This window comes from Poecile atricapillus, chromosome 1, assembly GCF_030490865.1.
Source record: "Poecile atricapillus isolate bPoeAtr1 chromosome 1, bPoeAtr1.hap1, whole genome shotgun sequence".
Taxonomy (NCBI): domain Eukaryota; kingdom Metazoa; phylum Chordata; class Aves; order Passeriformes; family Paridae; genus Poecile; species Poecile atricapillus.
This window is the reverse complement of record NC_081249.1, coordinates 85,296,375-85,316,542: the sequence shown is the minus strand read 5'-3', so window position 1 is coordinate 85,316,542 and position 20,168 is coordinate 85,296,375. Positions and strand designations below refer to the sequence as shown.

The 20,168-nt window shown below is 39.0% G+C and overlaps 1 protein-coding gene across 1 annotated transcript in view; it reads right to left on the bottom strand.

Moving 5' to 3' along the window:
• Positions 1-20,168, bottom strand: part of TENM4 (teneurin transmembrane protein 4) — a 349,338-nt gene that overhangs the window by 150,329 nt on the left and 178,841 nt on the right. The window contains exon 9 of the mRNA XM_058863767.1: positions 18,061-18,271. Within this exon, the coding sequence (XP_058719750.1) occupies positions 18,061-18,271 (211 nt within the window). The remainder of the gene's footprint in view (positions 1-18,060; positions 18,272-20,168) is intronic.

Below are 20,168 nucleotides of genomic sequence, written 5' to 3'. Positions count from 1 at the left end.
ATTTCTTCTTATTTGCTCTGCAACATTATATTGAATATAATTCATTATGCATGATATAATATATAATTTATATATTCAACAGCTGAAAGTGCTCTGGCTACTATTCAGTTTGGTGGAACAGGAATGGGTCTATTCCACATTTTCTTCTGCTTCTAGTTATCATCTTAAATTCCCTGACTTTGGCAAAAACACCAGCTATTCATTTTTCAGGGTAAGTTAACAAGTAAGCAAGTGTTATCTAGCACTTTTCTTTTGAGAAGGGTTCAGAATATTTGGGATAAAACATATAATTCATAAAAGAAGAACATGAGCTGGTAAATACATCAAAAAGAGAATGAAAATAATCTTATTTTCTTACATTAAACTGTGAGTGAAGACTGAGTAAATGTGAGTGGGGCTTTGAAAGACATTGTAATAAATGCTATGGTTCATTCTATAGTGCTATTTCACATTTTCTCTGAGGGAGATGCCTATCTGATGAAAACTGTATTTGGTTATACAGCAGGAGCACTGGTGGTACACGTGGAGTGGGGTGAAAATCTCAGCCCTGTGAATAATGACTGCATTTGCACAGATGTACTTCATGAGACCTTGTGTAAGCAAAGTTATTTGTAAACTCCCAATCAGTGCAAGTGAAGAGAACCAGTGGCAGCAGAGATGTGCAGATTAGTTTCTAATCACAGATGAAAGGAAGATGGTTTCTGGATGGGTGTTTGCCAAAGAGCAGAAGTTTCTGAAGGACATTTAAAAGGCTGTGGTGTATTTTAATCATAAAGGACAACAGCAATTTTAAATAATAAAACCAGTTTAAAGCATTTATGTTTTAAGTCCTGGCTTCAGACATCTCATAAGCAGACAGCTCCATGCAGCAAGAAAGGTACAAGGAAATGCTGTCAGCTCTCTAACACTCAGTAGTTAAGCATTCACTTGATGGTGTATGGAAATACAGTCACAACATGCAGTCAACCCTTTAGGCTTGAGCTGCCATCTTTATTCCAATCAAAGAGCAGCCATGCTTCCTAGAATAAAGAAATAACAACTCAGGCCTTGTGCATTTATACTGATATTTGGGAATATCATCTCTTACTTCACAGCAGGTATAAACACAAATCTGTCCTGTAAATGAAAAGTTAATATTAGCCCATGTGTATACAATCTTCAGAACTTTGACATGGGTTAAAACAAAACAAAAAATTTGGAAACAAAAATTAATTCACTTTATGCTTTTTTTCTCTATGCTTTTTTTTACAATACTTTGATGTTTCTTTTCTTCAAGAAATATATGCAGAGATTTAGGAAAAATAAGTTATTTATGTACATACTTACACACATGAAGAACATACAGAGTGTGAGTTCTGTGAAACAAGAGATGGGCAAGGAGATTTAACTGTTCCTGTTGCTGAAAGGGTCAATCCATTTCCTCTAATCTTCTCATCCTAAGAACAACTCTAAGTTCCCTCCTCTTGCGCTGGTTCTGGCACTTGTCAGACCCTCCAATGCTGCGGTTAAGCTCAAAAGGTGGCAAAAAAAAATGAATGCAGCAGAAAAAAAAGCTAGAGCATTTTTTTTTCCTGCTGCCTGAAAACTGGGAAGACAAGGGCTGTGCTATTCAGCATCAGTGCAGTTGTCCCATGACACCTCACCACCCCACTGCCACACTGGGTCAGGGGCTGCAAGGTGGAGCAACACTGAATAGATGTAACACGCGTGACCTCTGAAGACCAGGGGAATACCACAGGGCTTGATGCAGGACAGACTGCCAGCGCTAACAACACCTTGAGAATATTAAAAACTATTTTTAAAAGCCTTTCCCCAAGTTTTTGCTTCAACGGACTAAACTGAGATCTTGAAAAGGAGTAAATATCCATATAGCTTTCTTGGTATATTTTTGCAATATAATATTTAAGCAAACTAGTAAAAAGACCCACAGAAACATCTAGAAAGTATCTAAAAAGTAGCATAACATCAAGTATGGTAACTGTTCCAAAGTGTGACAATGCACCACATCAGTAATGGTAGTCCTTGTTACTGGAAACAGTATTTTGGAGTTACAGTGGGTTCAGCTGGTGTGTCTGTGATGCCTAGAACAAGACAAGCAAGACTCTGCACACCAATTTGATGGCCACTGCTGATTAAACTGAGTTACTTTATCCACTACAATGACTATGCATAAAGGGATTTAGAAGTTCAGAGTGACCAACAAAATGGAGCAGACCTGTGCTTAGAGAACCAACCTTTCCAGAATCTCTGGGTGAATCCATGTAAGAACCTTTACTCTGGGTGCATCCTTTCCTCCTCTAACTAGTTCAGCACAGACACCTATAACTGGTCAGATCTGTGCTGACAGTGACTGATATGCATTAAAAAAAAAAAAAAAATCACATCTGTGTTATGGTTCATATGCAGATCTGGCATTTCTCATTGCAATGCTGCAATGACATGCACACTTATCACTTCATCTATCACTATCTCCTCCATCTTTGGTTTCCCAGACACTTCTTTGCAACTGTGACCAAACTACTTCATGCCATATAGTGGCTAACTCAAAAAGAATTAAAAAACAGGTGGATGAAAAACCCATTTTAACTTCCTCACTGAAGCACCTCAGTAGCTCTTACTTGTGGCCTGAATACCCTATACTATTAATAATAGAGTAGGCCCTTAAAAATCCTTTCATCCCATTTCACTGCTTTGTCTCATGTCCCTTGTTTTTCTAATATAGCCAAAATTAACATTTTAATGTATTCTCATTTTACATTACCTCTATTTGCTCTAGAATAACCTGCCTGATAGGGATAAAGTGAAAAGAAACCCTACTCCCCCTGTGACTTGCATCACTTGCTGTTTTTTAGCAGTCAAGGATGCAAACTTTGTTGGTGATTCAGGGCAATTAAGGCCTTCACACACTCCCAAAAGTTCTACACTACTGAGAATCAATTCTGAAAAGCAATGAATGTTCATGCAGTACGTCTTTGTCTCAAAGCTACTCCCAAACAACTCCAAAGTATTTCTATAAAGGAAGTGTTAAATGAACACAATTTTTTTTACTCAGAAACTCCAGAGCTAATGAGCACAAACAAGGCTGAGACTGAGGCTTGTGAGCAGCAATTCTGCAAGCTGTGTGTGCAACACTGAGCATGCTCCTATTTATACTCTTAGGCAGAATAACAACCTGGAATTTCTTTTTACTTTGAAGACTGCAAGCATTAGCAAGTTATACTCGCTCAAGGCTTCTCATAAAAACCTCTCTTTTCATCCTAGGACTGAATTTTGCTTCAGTAGTTACAGACTGCCTGTTGGGCACCTCAGACAATTTTCTGGCCCTCTGGCATGTGTAAGTGCACACACATTCACGCACGCTGTTTTAACACCTACATTTCAAGCTAAAACGGAGGAGGCAGATGACTTGGCATCAGAAATTAGGGAGTTGTGATGGGAGAACCCTGGAAAGAATGAAGAATCAAACAGACATTTTCAGAAGCTAGGGCTTAGCCAAATTATTATCACATGGGATAGAGGGGACAAACTTTAGCATTCAGGGAGTCCCTAAGACAGTGGCACAAAGACACTGTTTCTCTTTTGAGTATGCTCACAGTCAACATTGCTACAGAGGTGATACACCACCAATCAATAAGTAAAAACAGGTCACTGCCAATATGGCTGGCTTATAGTCTCCATTATACAGCTTATTCTGTAAGCTGTTCACATAATTAGAGGAGTATTTTCCAATATATACAAAATTCCATATGGTGTTTTATGAATAGTACCATGGGAACTCCTTCAAAGAATCATGACAATGTTTTTGTTTTATTTTATTTTATTTTGTTTTATTTGAAAGTTCACTGTGAGACCATGAACATTTTTTTTTTAAGAAAAAGATATATATATTTTCAGTTTCCAGTCTGATTCCCACAGTTTTCTATTGGCTTCCAAATCCCCACAGAGATCTGACTGACACCAGCTGGTAAGGGCAGAGATTAATAACTGGAGGGGCTGCCAATGGATGATGCATGACGCCTTTATCAGGTTTTGCTATTGTGTCCGAAGATAACATGGAAAGCACAGTTTCCATGCCACCTTTCAACTACCAATGGCAGCAGAAGTCAAACTTCCAGAAGAAAACAACTCACACCAGGGGCACACCGGAAAAACTTGAGGTGGTGGGGTTTCTAACAAGGAATGCAGAAGCGTGCTAAGGAACTAAGTGTTCTGTCAGCTTCACAATCTAATTAGCAACTGAAAAAACAAGTAATTTTATGGAATCACAGAATCACTAGATGGTTTTGATTGGATGTTAAAGATCACCTGGTTGCAATCCCCCTGCCATGAGCCAAGAGACCTTTCACTAGACCAAGTTGTTCCACAGCCCATCCAAACTGGCCTTGAACACCTCCAGGGATGTGTCAGCCACAGTTTCTCTGGGCAGGCTGTGCCAGTGCCTCATCACACAGTGAGGAATTTCTTCCTAATATCTAATCTAAACCTGCCCACTTGTCACTTTAAAGCCATTCCTCCTTGTCTTATCACTCCATGCCCTTGTACAAAGTCCCGCTCCAGTTCTCTTTTAGCCCCTTTAGGCTGGAAGAGCTGTAAGGTATCCTTGGCATCTTCTCTTCAGGCTGAGCAACCCCAACTCACTCAGCCTGGCTCCATAGGATAGGTGCTCAAGCGCTCTGAGCATCTTCACAGTTTTCCATTATAAATATCCTCATACTTCTTTGAGAGAAAGTCTAAATGACATAATGAGACACTTGGTCTTCAGACCCACACTCTGTCATTTTGGAGAATGGTATGGAAATGCACTGTCTGACAGAGCAGGTACTCCCTAGCCTAGGACAGCCTACCTCAGCCAAGAAAAGGAGGATGTACAAAACTCTTTCTGGATTCATAAAAATAAGAAATGGAAAACATCCATTAAATGTGAAAGCCTAGACTTCTCCAAGAGCAAAACTCCTCTTCTGAAGGACTCTTTAAGGTTCTTTCTGCTCATGAGGTTTAATTATCAAAGGAAAGAAAGAAATGAAGAAAAATACCCTAAGTATCCCCAGCAGCTATAATTCAACATATTGCATAAAGTAACATTGATTCTCTATTTTTGTCATTTATTTCAGGGGATGTTTTTAAGTACAAGTAAACCCACAGCTGGCAGATTTTGAAGGAAACTTGGTCAAAACCTTTATTCCATTGCTAGTTTTCCCTGTCATCACCCTTTACTCTGAGACAAGCCATAAACTGGCATGATCCAGCCCATACCCACAATAAGACTTCACACTACACTATCTTTTATTTAAGGGTATTATGGAGTTCAATATGAAATTGCTAATTGTTACCATTCCCATTTTTTTTTTTAGGTTGTTAATCTAAGGCATGGACAAATACAACACAGCATTTGCTTCATATTATAAATTGACTCATGTGACAGCAACAAATCTCCCAGGCTAATGGTCTGCTCAGGGGACCACTTCGCTGCTGACAAAAAGCCCCATGAAAGCCAATTCTACTGTGGTGAACTCTATAAAAATCTGTCGGCCTGGCTCACAACTACTGACATCAATTACCTTCATCCAGATGCAACACAATAAACATATTAAGAAGGTAGACAAATTGCAAGACTCTTGATGGACTTCTTTTTTATATACTCACCATGTTTGCTGGTCAGCAGTACAGCTACTTTTAACAGTATTTCTTATTTATTTACTATGCAACTTTCAACTTAATAGCTTGTTTCCCTATCTTTGGGCCAGAGGCCAAGGCAGATGTTTGCTTGACACCAAATCCTATTAGACGCTGCAGTAACACAATTGTGTGTTAAAGATAAATATTTTATAGCCTGCACTTGCCACCAAGCATCATCATTCCCTAGGCATTTAGAGGCAACTATCTATTGGCAAAGAAAAAATAGTTATCTAGCTGGCAACTGAAGGCAGTAGCTTTTTGGGAGTTTATAAGCACCAGGACTGCTTTCTAAGAACTGATTAAATGCCATTCAGTGTGGTGTGGCTGTACGAATTAAAATGTAACTGTTTCATTTGATAACCTAAAAAAGTTGCTCTGGAGATGGCAGTGTTTGGTGTCAGAAACATGTAGGAATAGCAATGCAGTAGGACAAATAGAGTTTAATGAATCAATGTTAATCTCAGCACTTGAATGAAGGTTCAAGGAATATAAAAAAAATTGCACCAATGAAAATATTCCTTATTAGAAACGAGTTGCAAAGAAAAGAGCAGGGTATTTTTAAGTATCCTGTCCAGTCCCTTCAACTAGTAGTCTACTCCACCACTGCATAAGAAATGGCCTCAAAATATTTTGTTCAGTGCTGTACATATATCTTCTCTGAAGATATATGTAGCTGATCAGCCTAAAATAAATTGCCACAGCTTCTCATCTACCAGCCCACGAAGATACTGCATACATATTAATTGCCACAATAAAAGGTTTTACCTATTGCTAAGAAATGTTGACTATCTCTGTACAGACGCATTAATTCAAAAATAGCAAGTAAACTAAAAAAGGAGGTAAACCAAATAATAAGAATATAATTGTTTACTGTATGAAAAAATACATATATTTATTGTCACACAGAGATATTTTTTCCTAACTGTCCACTGATTTATTTTCTGCCTAATTGTGTTCCCCTCACTAATGAAAATGTTTTGCTGGGAGGGAGGGAGGGGACATGGAGCAAGGCAGCAAGCAGGTAGATTCCATGGTTCATATTTGACCTTGAAATCCTCTGTCAGCCACATCAGTGCAAAAGGGCTATGAGGAGTGCCCAGCATTCCTCTCACTGTACATTGAATTACATTGCTTGGGAGAGTGAAGGAAAACCATATAACTTCACCTTACTCTTTGCTGCTGCACTAGAGCAACCTTAGAAAGCCACATATTATTTTTCCTAGATCTGTCTGTCCAGGATAAAACTGACGCCTACAAGCTCATTGCAATAACATCTCCGTTTCACAAAAATGTTCCTTGTCACTCCTCCGACTACGCTAGCAATAATTTTAATAGGAAGTCAAGCGGTAGAACATGAAAGGCAAAGAGGATTCTGAAGCTCTGTGAACACATTTAATTTACTTCCCAGCTGCAGAGCTTGCACTCTTGTTTATTTTTCAAAGAAATGATGCTACTCGATTGAATTTCACTGCAGGAGAGGTTGGATTCTAAGCCTAGAGAACTGTCACCTGCTCTTGTAATTGTGATAACAATGCCAAGGCAGACGTGGAGGTGAGAGGGGATAAAACAGGTTTCAGATGTCTTCAAGCATCAGATTTAACACTATGAGAAAATAAAAAAAAAGGTAAAAAAAGGTAAAAAAAAGGTAAGGGGAAAGAAAATGCCCTGGAAACAAAGGAAATGTGGAAATGCTGGGTCTGGTATTCTCTTGCTCCTCCTCTTCCTTCCCCAGATGAAGTCTTAAAGGACTGATTCCTTCTTTTAGTACATCATCACCTGCTGAGATTTCAATTTTTCTGCTTCATTTGTGTTTTATACTGCTTTTATACTTCTAGCTCAAGTAATCCACACCTGGCAGCCTGGGATGTGAAAGTCTTGACAGCATCATGGAAACTCAGTCATTATTTTTGAGTGCTCTTTCACAGTTTCCTCTTCTGTAGGGTACCTAGTGTGATGCTGATACTGCTAATGCCAGTTGATGTTGTGCCAGATCTTGATTTCTTTTTCCTAAGGCTGGGAGGTCTGTCTTAATTAAGGACACATGCATATAACCCTGTTTTACTCTCACATGCCAGTGGAACTCTAATTGTCATGCAGGTATAAGGATGCTAAATTAGGAAAAGGGCAACAAGCGGGCAGTTCTTTAAACAACTCTTTAAATTGCTCCTGAATCCAGAAAGTGAGAGAGAAGGAGCACAATATTGAATTGCATGTTTTTTTCCCTCCTATTTTTCTGTAAGAATGTATTAAAAAAGCAATTTGCAAGTACAGATACACCCCCATCTCCATGAGGCTACTGACAACAGACACCTGTCCCTGCCAGAAGAGACTCTACAGGCTGGGCCATTTTACAAGGTGATGGTGAAGCACAGGTTTGGTGCTCAGGGACAGTTGGGTTGCTTATTGAAAACAAGAGCTGCTGATTTTGCCAAATATCACAGTACATCATGTGAGCACATTTTCCCTTGAGCTGTCTGTACCTTGGCTTTTAGGCCTGGTTTGAGATGTCTATCCAGGTACTCAAATGGCTCTCACCACAATCATATCAGTCTTTCTCACACTATTTCAAGCACATTTGACTCCAGACCCAGCTGGAAATACTAAAAAGTCAGCTTTTTTCTGTCCTATTTTGAACTTCTGTTCTACAGAAAGAGGGACCAAGTGGGAATAGTTTGGGGAGTAAATAAAGAAAAGAACAAACCTGATCATTTCAGAAACCTTTGCCACATTTGGTCTGAACTTGGATTGCCCTTTGAGAGAGAGCTTTATCTTTATCTCCCTGATTCATTCCTTTCTCTTACTGCTTCCTTATTAAGAATAAATCTTTCCAGTGCAGAATGCCTTATAATCTGAAGCTCTCAGATGGTTGGAAGCATAAAGTGTAATGGGATTTGAAAAGCACTTGGGCACTGGTTGATGCATATGACCATTTAACTTGATGGTAAAATCTCCCTTGACTTCACCAACTTTCAGGAAACCCTGCTAATATATTGCTGCTGTCCATAGGGCCAAACAGGGCACACTGTTCTCTTTCCTTACAACATGAGCAATACTAAAAGCACAAAAGAGTTTTCAAATACATTTCTTAAGGAATCATACACTGACTATCTGAAAACACCCTCTGTTCCAAAGCACTTGAAATGTGATCACAGGTTGGAAGTCAGCTGGGGGAAAAAAAAAAAATCAGTGAATGATTTTAAACAAAGACTAGCTGTTGGACTGAAGCCTTCTTCGTTTTCCTTCTACAATGCAGCTTCCAAGCATAATAAGACTTTAATCCATACTTGTAACATGACTATGACATGGCTGTGGAGATCTAGAAAGACACACTGCGAACAGTTATTTTCTTCCTAAATTCTCTTTTTTGCAGTTGGAATATTTTTAAACCTGAATTTCACTCCAGTAGATGAAACTCTCACATCCCCTATTTGCCCAGGGGATTGCAAAGAATTTTTTTTTTTGTTCCTTCCCACTCTCATAAATTCTTACAAACTAATACAGGAAACAACAATTATTCAGCCTTCAGGGTTCAACTTCTGGAGCTGCACTAGCAAGAGGGAAGTTACTTCACGTTCAGTACATTACATTTTCTGCTGTCATAGCTCAGGGCAAGGCTAAATCTGGCCTTGAGTTTCACTTTAAATGATGCTTTAAGTTGGTGTATTACAGGAGGAAAAAAGCAAACCATTCTTGCATACACAGAGAACTACAAATGTAATCTCTTTTGGTCAAACAAATGCCATAAAACCTTGGCAATGTTACAGTTTTGGGTGCATAAAAAAATACATTTCATTTTACACCAAGTCTTTAGTTAATATATCCAGCCTGATAACTAAGGATGTAATGGCTGGAATCATATCACACTGTTATGTGAAGTTCAGTTAGGTAAGTGCCTGGTGCTAGGGATATGCTCTCAAGCAGGATGCCTGGTTTACACAAGAGCCTGACTCCCCTCCAGGTTCTGTGTCAGCCTTGCCGCCTTGTAGAGACGCCCCCAGTTCTCTGGGGCATCTCAGGTGCCACCAAAGTCCTGTGCTCATGCAGCTGCACTGAACTCTTGGTGGTCTTCTCTCAGGGCCAGACAAAAAACAGTTCTCATGGCTCCATTCCTGTCACTTGCAGACTCACTGCACAAATGTGGTCAAATATTGCTCCTTCTCAGAGCCTCCGGCAAGTTGTCTAGAAATCAGTTTAAGATAATCTATCTAAATCAGTTTAAGATAATCTATCTTTTTCTGAGACTGTTGTAGCACTGTTTGTTTCAGCAAAAGAAAGCAATCACACATCTAATACACAGACCAGCTGTTATCACTTAAAAAGTCAACATATGCCAGGAGTGACTGCACAGACTGTGTCCTTCTCATCTGCTCAGTCCCATGCAAAATGAAGATTGGTCCACTGACTCCTGAGGTGCTGACGTTGTTGGCTTCTGTTCTTTTGTGGTCTTGCATGCAAGTATGTACACATGAATACAGCCTTTGGAGAAGTGAGGCTTTACAGTGTTGTTCTAGCACAGAAAGAGTTTTCCTTTTGTTTGTCAAAGCAGATGAGTAACTCCCACAACCTTATTTCTGTGCTTTAGCAGGGGAGCATTCATGGAAAGAAAAGCGTGCACAAAGCTGCTCTAGGAGCTTGGTAATACGACACAGGAATAAAACAAGCTGTGCTTACATTAGCCCGCAGTCTGGGCTGCGTGGAAAGAGCTATATACAAAAGTGTAAAAACGAAAACCATATGCACTGTTTTACACATTTCTCCAGAACCCCTCAGACAGCACTTACATGCCATGTTATTAAGGCAGAATTCTGCTGTTCTGGAAAAAAGTGAACAGAAAAACAGAGGGACAGAAATAACAGAAAGGAAGAAATAACAGAAATAACAGAAAGAAAGAGAGAGGAAAGAAAGAGAGAGGAAAGAAAGAGAGAGAGGGAAGGAAGGAAGTGCGGAAGGAAGAAAGGAAAGAAAAGAAAGAAAAGAAAGAAAGGAAAGAAAGGAAAGAAAGGAAGAAAGAAAGGAAAAAAGAAAGGAAGAAAGAAAGGAAGAAAGAAAGGGAGAAAGAAAGGGAGAAAGAAAGGGAGAAAGGGAGAAAGGGAGAAAGGGAGAAAGAGAGAAAGAGAGAAAGAGAGAGAGAGAAAGAGAGAAAGAGAGAAAGAGAGAGAGAGAGAGAGAAAGAGAGAAAGAGAGAAAGAGAGAGAGAGAGAGAGAAAGAGAGAAAGAGAGAAAGAGAGAAAGAGAGAAAGAAAGAAAGAAAGAAAGAAAGAAAGAAAGAAAGAAAGAAAGAAAGAAAGAAAGAAAGAAAGAAAGAAAGAAAGAAAGAAAGAAAGAAAGAAAGAAAGAAAGAAAGAAAGAAAGAAAGAAAGAAAGAAAGAAAGAAAGAAAGAAAGAAAGAAAGAAAGAAAGAAAGAGGCTTTAACTTCAGCAATAAATAAACCTTTTCTTGACCCTAAAACTAAAGTAATTCCCCCAATCAATAAACCTTTTGTACAAGCTCTGTCAGACCAAGAGAGCTTGCCTGCCTGAACACAGCACATGGACATCCAAGTTCAATGCTACCAGTCCACGTAAGTACAGATGTAGGCAAAGCTTTTCAAAAGGATAAATCTACCTTCATTTTCATACCACTTTAAAGCATGATTAAAAACAGACAAAATCAGGAACATGAAAGACATTCAGACATCTAACTTCTACTGAGACAAATACTTATGGGCATCCAAGCAGTCTTTAGAAGCATGGCCTAATTTCTTTTATACAACAATATAAATGAAAGTATTTGTCCATTTTTCTATTTTCCCCACCCAAGTCACTTGTAAGATCTACTGATAGAGATGTGTACATACAGAAGTCAAAACTAAAAAAAATAAAGTTCAAATCTAACATTAAATAAATTATTGCATCTCTGCTTTAAGCTAGCTTTACACATTTTGATTTTTCTACTGCTAGCTTTTATTCACCGATCACCAGTGAAGAGATACACTCTACACAGAAAGAGCAGCCGTGGAAGTTTTCACAGCCAAGCATCTGACCTTTACAGGCTTCTTATTATTTAATTATCTTTGAGACATGTCCTAATTTCCTCTTTATTAGAGATGCCTTCCGTCTTCAATAGAAAAATTCTGAAATAATAATTTTGCCTGCCATTGTGGCTTGGGAAGCTGTGTTATTATGCAAGAATTGTTTTAGACACTTGCAGAGAGAAAAAAGGTAATTAGAAGTAACATCTAGATTTGAAACAACTGGCCTGACTTCCTGTTCCTTGGAAGTGCTATAGATCTAAGCAGCAGCAGGCAGAAAGCTGCAGTTAACATTTAGGGAGCAGTGTACCATAGGATCACGTACAAACATTACTGACTGAAGCTGAAAGGGCTTTAAGAACCAGGAGGAATGTCTGATCTGTTAGGAGTTGTCTGAAAAGGCAGACACAGAGATAAACTCCAGCCCTGGAACATGCTCACCCTCTTGGCTCACTTCACTGGGAAATGAGGCTGTTCATCAGTTTTGAGGAAAAAACATGAAAAGATTTAGGGACCACTGATAAAGCTGCTGCTGACTTCCAGCTGCTAAAGTTTTAAAGGCTGTGTCACCATCTATCCAAAACCATCATCACTGTTTAACTGAGAATAGCAAACAAACTCTGGGTATGAGGAGTGCAAAATAACGTGAGAAGTTTCACTGCTGCACAGCCCTCCTTCCACTTCCAAATCCAGGTTCAGACCATGTTTGCTTTTTATTAAGCCCTATAAAGAGAACAGACTAGATTTACACAAGGGCTGGATGAAGGTGAAATCTCACCAAGCACACTATGACACCTGCTTGGAGTGGGGAATTATTGCAGCTCACAAAGCTCAGGCAGAGGGAGTTCATCCCATGTTTCTGTCTCGCCTTGTGATACCGAACATATCAGACTGAGCTGGATTTGGCTAGGATGGTGAGGGCAATATCCTGTCTTCTTGCCAACCTTCTATATGGACTAGTTCAATTCTCACAGAGGACCTCACATTCTGTGGCCAGCTGGATGTTTAGAGGAAGACACTTTGCAGTGCTGCAGCATAATCTCAACCTACTCTGAGGATAAGCATTTTCAGTCAAGCAGGCCTGTCAACAGAATGTCATTCATGAGATCAAATACACAAGGAAAGAAAGACCTTACACAGCCTGACAGGGACTCATAAATGCATTTTTACTTTCTACATGAATTGAGTGACTGTATCTTTTCTAAATACTACCTGAGACCTATGAGCTTGGCCACACTCAGAGAAGCTAGGTAAGAGCGGAAAGCAAGAAACAAAGCATCAAAAAAAGGGTTGCAAAAAAAGCAGCAACAAGAGAGTAATCAAAAAAAGCACTGCCCATCTGACAGAGCATCAGATGTCTGCTTGTAGAGGGGCACACACAGCCAAAGTCAAAAAAACTATTTGCAGAGCCTGCAAAGCTCTGCTGTTATTTTGTAGCAGAGAGATCAATAACATCAAAAATTAGGTGATTTTCCTTCCTAGCACAGTTCTCCTATGTTGCTCTATTCCTTTTTCTGTGCAGAGCCAAAAAAGACTTGTGAGTGTGGGCAGGAATGGGTTACTAATTAATTATCTGCAGAGGTTTACCACAAGGTGGAAGTGCTCCGTGTCCCTCTCTGAAACAGAAGGGCTAAGATAATCATACTCATGCAATAGGGGAGAACTGAATTCTTCCATGGAGCAGCTGGAGTCTCATTAGCAGTTAAGGAATTCTAATTCAGCAAAGTACTTGCTAAACTTTCAGCCTCTAGCCTAAGGAGAAGTTCAGAAAAAGGTAGCTGGGACATTAAAACCACTTTTCCTCCTTCAGAGTCCTGAAGATCTAATAGTACATGGGGGACTTTTAAGTTGAGTAACTGAGGCATTAAGGAGCTAAAAGGAAAGTGCAATCCAGAACAGATCACATTCCACGTTACTCTGCACAGTAGCCTGACTCTTCAATATTTACATGAAACCAATTTAGATTTTTCCAGGCATTAGCAAAGCAAGTGTAAATAACACGAATGGCTTTGAGACTCTAAGTGGATCACACTTCTGTATCCTCTCTGAAGTGGAAATTGCTAGCATTTAAGTTAGCTTACACATAAACAGCAAAAGCAAGGGAAGCAAATTTGAGCTACTTCCTTTTCCCTTTGCTAAGAGCAAGCTAAACACAAAGGCCCTTTCAAACAATGCTAAGGAAGCCATTCTTGTCATCTTTTACACAAGGAGGGTTCCCAGTCCCTCTGTGCCCTGCAATTTCTCGTCTCTGAGCTTAGTCCTACTGTGAAGTGTTCCTCTGCTGGTACAATTCCTGAGTGTGAAGTGCTGTCCTAGGGACTGCATGGGGCAGGTTACGTTCTGGGCTATTCCAGGAAGGGCATGTGCCTTTTGGTGTGTATTGCTAAGTGTTGGATGTGCTGGCAGCCCCTTATAAATCACACTGGAGCTCGTCTTGCACTTCAGTGGAGGAAACTACTTACAGCAGGGTTTTTTACAGATGGTAGAGGGGCAGAAAGGATTGTCTTTTTCTTAAGCATAGTCTCATGTAGAAGATAGGAATGAGATAAAACCTTGCATCCTATCCTGGGTGTTCTACATGTGTTTCCTATTGCTTGCTGGGTGACATGCTGGTGAACAACAATGCTCTCCTCTCACAGACAATGGACTTTGCTTTTCCTTTTGATTTCTCAATGGCCCTGCACAGTTGAGACTGCCAGAGCTCAGCAGTAACAGCTGCTGGAAGACACTTTCACTCCACAGATGCTCTCTTCAGGTTCTCAGATGTTTCTTGCTTCTACTGAGCAGACTTTTGGCCAAGATCTCTGTTTCAGATGTGCTGATTCCACCTGATTCCTCAGCCTACTATTTTGCTTCACTAGACAAGATTGCTCTAAATAAATTACCACTATCAGGCAGATAGTGGCAGATTGTGAATCCACAAGGTACTTCTCAAAGAAGTGCTTCTGTTAGAAATTTCAGAAAGTGCCACCAGTGTAATGTACAAAAAGATTAATTTATTACTAAGAAATCTTGACTGTCCATTCCTTTATAATGTAATGAATTGTAATTCAGAAGAATGGAAAATAAAAATGCTATTAAAAGCTGAAAACTTTTCCAGAATAATCTCTTTCCCTCTACCTGAATTTCCTGTATTATTCAGAAGTGTAAGCTCTGACAGGTATTACAAGGCTGTATTCTCCCCAGGTTTACATTCAGTGCATGTAATAGGCTCACATTTTAACACCTAACCCTTCAGTGATGATGATTCCACACCCGTTTAAAAAACAGGCCAAGTTGCCATCTCCTGCCCTCAAAATCTGTGCTAATGTTCCTGAATAGATTTAGTTATAGCTTTATCACATTCCAAAGCTGTATAATGGACAGCCTCACAATTTATGAAATTACCTGTGTGTTATCAAACTGGGAATACAGATGCTTTTTTCAATTTTTCTCCAGTTTTCACTATAATAATGGAAGCCAAATCATTCCAGGCAAGCACTGCACAGTAATTGCAGTTGATACTGTCATACAGAGCCTGCAATGATTTGCTGGCTCTGAACAGCTCGGTCTGTTGAAACATAGCAGATAAGACTTGGAAAATCAGCACTCTTTCCATCCAACATGTTTATTGCTGAAGTAAAAGCGATTGCCATTTATTTTGGTGAGTCCTCATTCGCAGGGGATGTTTGCCTGAAGCAATGACTGCAGAGTTTGGCTTTATGAACTTATCATTATGATCACCATTATCAATTTTGTGCTTTCTACTACTATCTGTGATTATTAATTAATGCTTCATTCATTTTCCCAGCAGTTCTATCACCCTCACAGCATCTCTGGGGAAATGTCACTCTCCTCAGTTTTACACAGTGAGCAGCTGAAGGATGAGCCTAGGCTGGGGCAGAATTAACACATCAATCAGAATTCAGGAGTTCCAGGCTGCTGGTCCTCTTCTCAGATCACTGGATCCTACTTCTTCCTGCATCACAGCTATACTTTTCAAACTAGCTCTTACTGTAAGCCCTATGTTAGTGGAATAATAAAGGGAGATTTTTTTAGGTGGTCTTGCCATAGGAATCAAATTAAATGGCAGCCTGCCTCTGACAGTCAACACAACTCCTTTGAAGGTTCCTCACCCTGCACAGACAGATCTAAGGCTCCCATCACATGTGATTTGATTTATTTGTTTAGTGTTGCAACTTTACACACTGGTTCAAAAGCACTGTCAGGTTGCTTTATCCTCTTTACTTGGGCAGTGAAAAAAATAATAACACTACAGTACCACAGTATTTATGTACTTACAATCTAGCAACCATGACTTGCCAGACTTCATGAATACACTAGAAAGGTTCTGAAGCATTACAGTAACACAAAACACCTGTTTATTTTTTTTTCATAAATAAGCTGTTGAAATCTAGTTTGAGGAGAAAGGTATTGACTTGTTAAGACTATTACAGAGTTTTTATGGTACTTATACAAATGCTGCACTTTTCTGGACAAATTCTAGCCAAGAAGCTGCATTTTCCTACCTAAAAATCTTACTTAAGTCTGTTTCAAAATGCATCGTTTGTACTTAATCAGTTTTTCTTACATTACAGATTTGTGTTGGTATACAGCTGATTCTGATAAATCATTCTGATTCTGATAAACTGATTCCCACCTGTGCAGCAAAAGAAAACTTCCTTGTTTCTGAATCACAGAAACACTGAATGATTCAAGGTCAGCAGGGGATATATCAAATATATCATGGGCTCCATACAGTGGACTGTTCTGCTTATCATGCAGTCATGAAGGTACAACAGAGAAAAAAAAAAAAGACTGCCTTGAAGACAATCTGATATGCTTCTCACCCACACCATTCTCTTGATGCTCAAAGGCAAATTAAGAATGTTTTTTTATTTTTTTCTTCTTTTTGTTTTTCCCCTATATTAGTGCAATGAAGCCAAGAGAAAAGTCTGGCTAGAACACTTAAGCACCACTTTGAAAACAAGAACAAGTAGTGACAGTGCTTTAAACGTGTTTTCTGCTGCTAGAGCCTTACTATTTCTTTCCTGTGATGGGAAATTTCGAACTAAAGACACTCTTAGAGAAGGAAAAAAAGCTGCCTTCAGAAGAATATCTTAAGCTTTTGTGGTCGTTGTAAGTAAAAAGTCAAATTACTAAAGTAAACTAAATGGAAGTAAATCCACATTCTATAGAGTAAGACTTGAATTTCGTAAGCTAATACACTAATTCTAGTGTTGCTCAGCTGCAAACAAGACAGAACATCACATTTCCAGGTTTTAAATTTAAACCATAGTATTACAGCAGTTTCCATTTCTGCATTAGATAAACTTTAGTGCTAAAATGGAATATTGGGATGTTAATGACTTCGCTTTAATAAGACCTAAACTTTTTAATTAACCTGCCAAGACAAATTACAGCCCGTAGCTCTTAGGTAACTATTGCAGACAGCTGAGACTCAACACCAATGCCTCTGCTGGGAGAGGGATTAATGGCAGCTTTGGAATGAGCCTGCTTTTTTCTGCAAAGAAAAAAGGTCCATTGAACACTGTGGTTAGAAGAAAGCTGAGTGCTAGTTTTATGGACTAATCTTTAAATTACAACCAAATGAATTTAGGTATATGAACAGTTTCAGTAGGTCAATCAAATTGAAAATTAAATAATACTGAATCAGAAACAGATTTAGATATTTATTGGGTGGAAGAAGAATACTCATTGTGCTGTCAGGAACCCACTGCTATCATTCCTCCTTGTACAGCAACAAGTCCATGCCTGTGAGCTGAATTGACAGGGCATTTTACTTCCAGAGAAGTCAAAAGACCTACTTAGTTAAATTTGTTCTTAAGCAATCTCAGCTTCTTTCTTTTAGCAAGGAGAAACAGGGATTCCTGTTACAGTGGTTGCTACTACCAAGGCTTACAGTGCACTTTATCAGAGCTTTAATCCCAGTACTCTGCCTGAACTCCAGCTTGAGTGATTTTGATGGTGTTCAATGGCAGGACTGTCACACAGAACTGTCTGTTCTTGAATCATTCCTACACCTCTGCTCCAGAAAGAGAAAAAAGCCAATCAAACAAAAAATCAAACAAAACCAACAAAAGCCAACTAAATAAAGGGAAAATCAAAGTAAGAAAATAAAGCAAGGATTTTCCAGCTTGTAATCCATGTTTGGCACTGTGCAGAATCTCATTATGGTTATAGTTACTTAAAAGGCCTACAAAATACTTACTCGACATTTAGGGTCTAACAGTATTCAGCATGTTGCTAAATACAATCCCCTCCAAGCATTTTCTCCAAACCACACAAAGCCATCATGCAATTTGAGTATATGCGTTAATACTTGGCCCCAAGGCGTATTTTGGAGTTTAGGAATAATAGAGGAAATCCTTACCAATAGCAGTAGTAAGAAAAGAAACCACTTCCGATTCCTTGCCATCATTGTAGAAGGCTAAATGCCATATTCCTGAATCTAAATACTGGATAAATCCTGTCTCATGGCTGGCCAAGGGCACAAAAGCTCTGTGCTGCCGCTGAGGTCCTTCCAAGCTTCTGGCCTCCTGTGTCAGCAGACGTCTTCCATCAAGGAGCTCGACAAAGTCAAACTGAAACATAAGAGGGAGTAATGATTGTGTGTTTATCAGATTTCCTCAAGCTTAGTCTCTTATTCTGCATTTGCAGAAGCATCATAAATAGGATTTGCTCTGGTAACCCAAGTACTTTCCTGGACTACCTGGAAGCAACCATTTTGGAAACAGCTAGTCTATGAATTTTCCTGTAATTGCACAAACCTTGAAATTATCTTTGTTTAGAAGGTGACTTGCAGCATATTGGCCTTACTTAGGTGTTCTCATTCTGTAGAAATATAGGCAAGAAAACGTGAGACCATTCCTCAGCTGCACTGTAAATATGACACTAAGCAGCTTATTTGTTATCTTCATTTATGTCTTAGCTACTATGAAAAATAAGACAGAAAAATATATCTAGCCCAACTGGGTTGTTTGCCAGAGTTGCTAGGGGTCACCAAGGGAAAAGTAAGAAATATTTTAAAATTAACTCTGGTAGAGATTTTGCAGAAGTATTTAGTTTAGCCAACAAATAAGGGTTTCATCTTAAAACAATAGGAAAAGTGGTTAAAAGATCATAGAAAATGAAGATGTAAAAGAGATATATATTATAGACAAGTCCCATTTAAGGTGTAGCTCTAAGTATTTTTCTCAAAAGGATGCATTTATTTTTTGCAAGGGTAACTTCAACTGAACAACTGCATTAATACTAGTATTGCAACTCTCTTTAGTTCCCTATTTAAATAACTTTCCACTGATTTTCCATAATAATTGTATTTTGTCTGGTATATTAATGGGATGAGGCAGATATAGGCCTAGCAGACATCACAAATGTTAAATGAACCTTATCTAATCTGACTTTCATCATGTGTTTACATGACCAGGACACCTCACAAGCAGAATTCAACAGCTGAGGCACTATTCAGCTTTTCTATTCACTATCTTCATTTGGTTTTGCCTCTCTCATCCAGCTGATCAGGTAAGTTTGTGATTTTTTTTGGGAAGGAAGAAGAAAAACAGGCAGAAAAAAACACCACTTATTTCTGAATCCACAAATGTTGCTGCACTGAATGGCTGCTGACAGTTAGTTGACTGTGGTACCAATATTTAGGCTGCTTATCCCTTTTCACTTTACTGTAGCAAAATTTGGGTGTTTGTTATTAAGTTGTCTGGTATGGTCTTCAAAGTCAACCAAGATAAGGACTTGATGACATGTTCTTTCCTATGTAGGAAAAGTTAAAAACAGTTAAGCTACTAAGTTAAAAAAAGAAGTGTTTATTTACAAGAACATTTTGAGCAATAAGCTAAATATGATATAGCTCGCATATGAAATGACAGAATTCATCCCTAGATTATTTTAATTCTGTATTTTAATTATTTATTTACAGGAAATTATTTTTTTAACCTTGTTTTATTATTTATTTTCTTTTGGTTATATTTCAGTACACAGATCTCAAATTTGATGCTGAAGAGTCTTTTTGAGAATGTAAAAGCTGCCACACTGCAAAGGTCATTCCCTTTGGGTGTCTATCCATGTTTGCTTTGTTTGAGAAAGAGCTTGTTTTGGAAAAATGCGACGTAAATATAAATGATAAAAATACACAATCTAAAATCTAAAAATACCAGGCAAGTATGAATTCTAAACACATGTAATTAAAAATGTACATTTCTGTTTCAACCATACCCTGGGGTGCATCAGGCACAGCATTGCCAGCTGGGCAAGGCATGGGACTGTCCCGCTGTCCTCTGCACTGGGGCAGCCTCACCTCGAGTGTTGAGGGCAGTTTTGGGTGCCACAATATAAGAAAAAACACTGAGATCTTAGAATGTCCAAAGGACTTCCACGAGGGTGGAGAAGGCTCTGGAGAGGAAGCCATATGAGGAGTGGCTGAGGTCATTAGTCTGTTCAACCTGGAGAACAGGAGGCTGAAGGGAG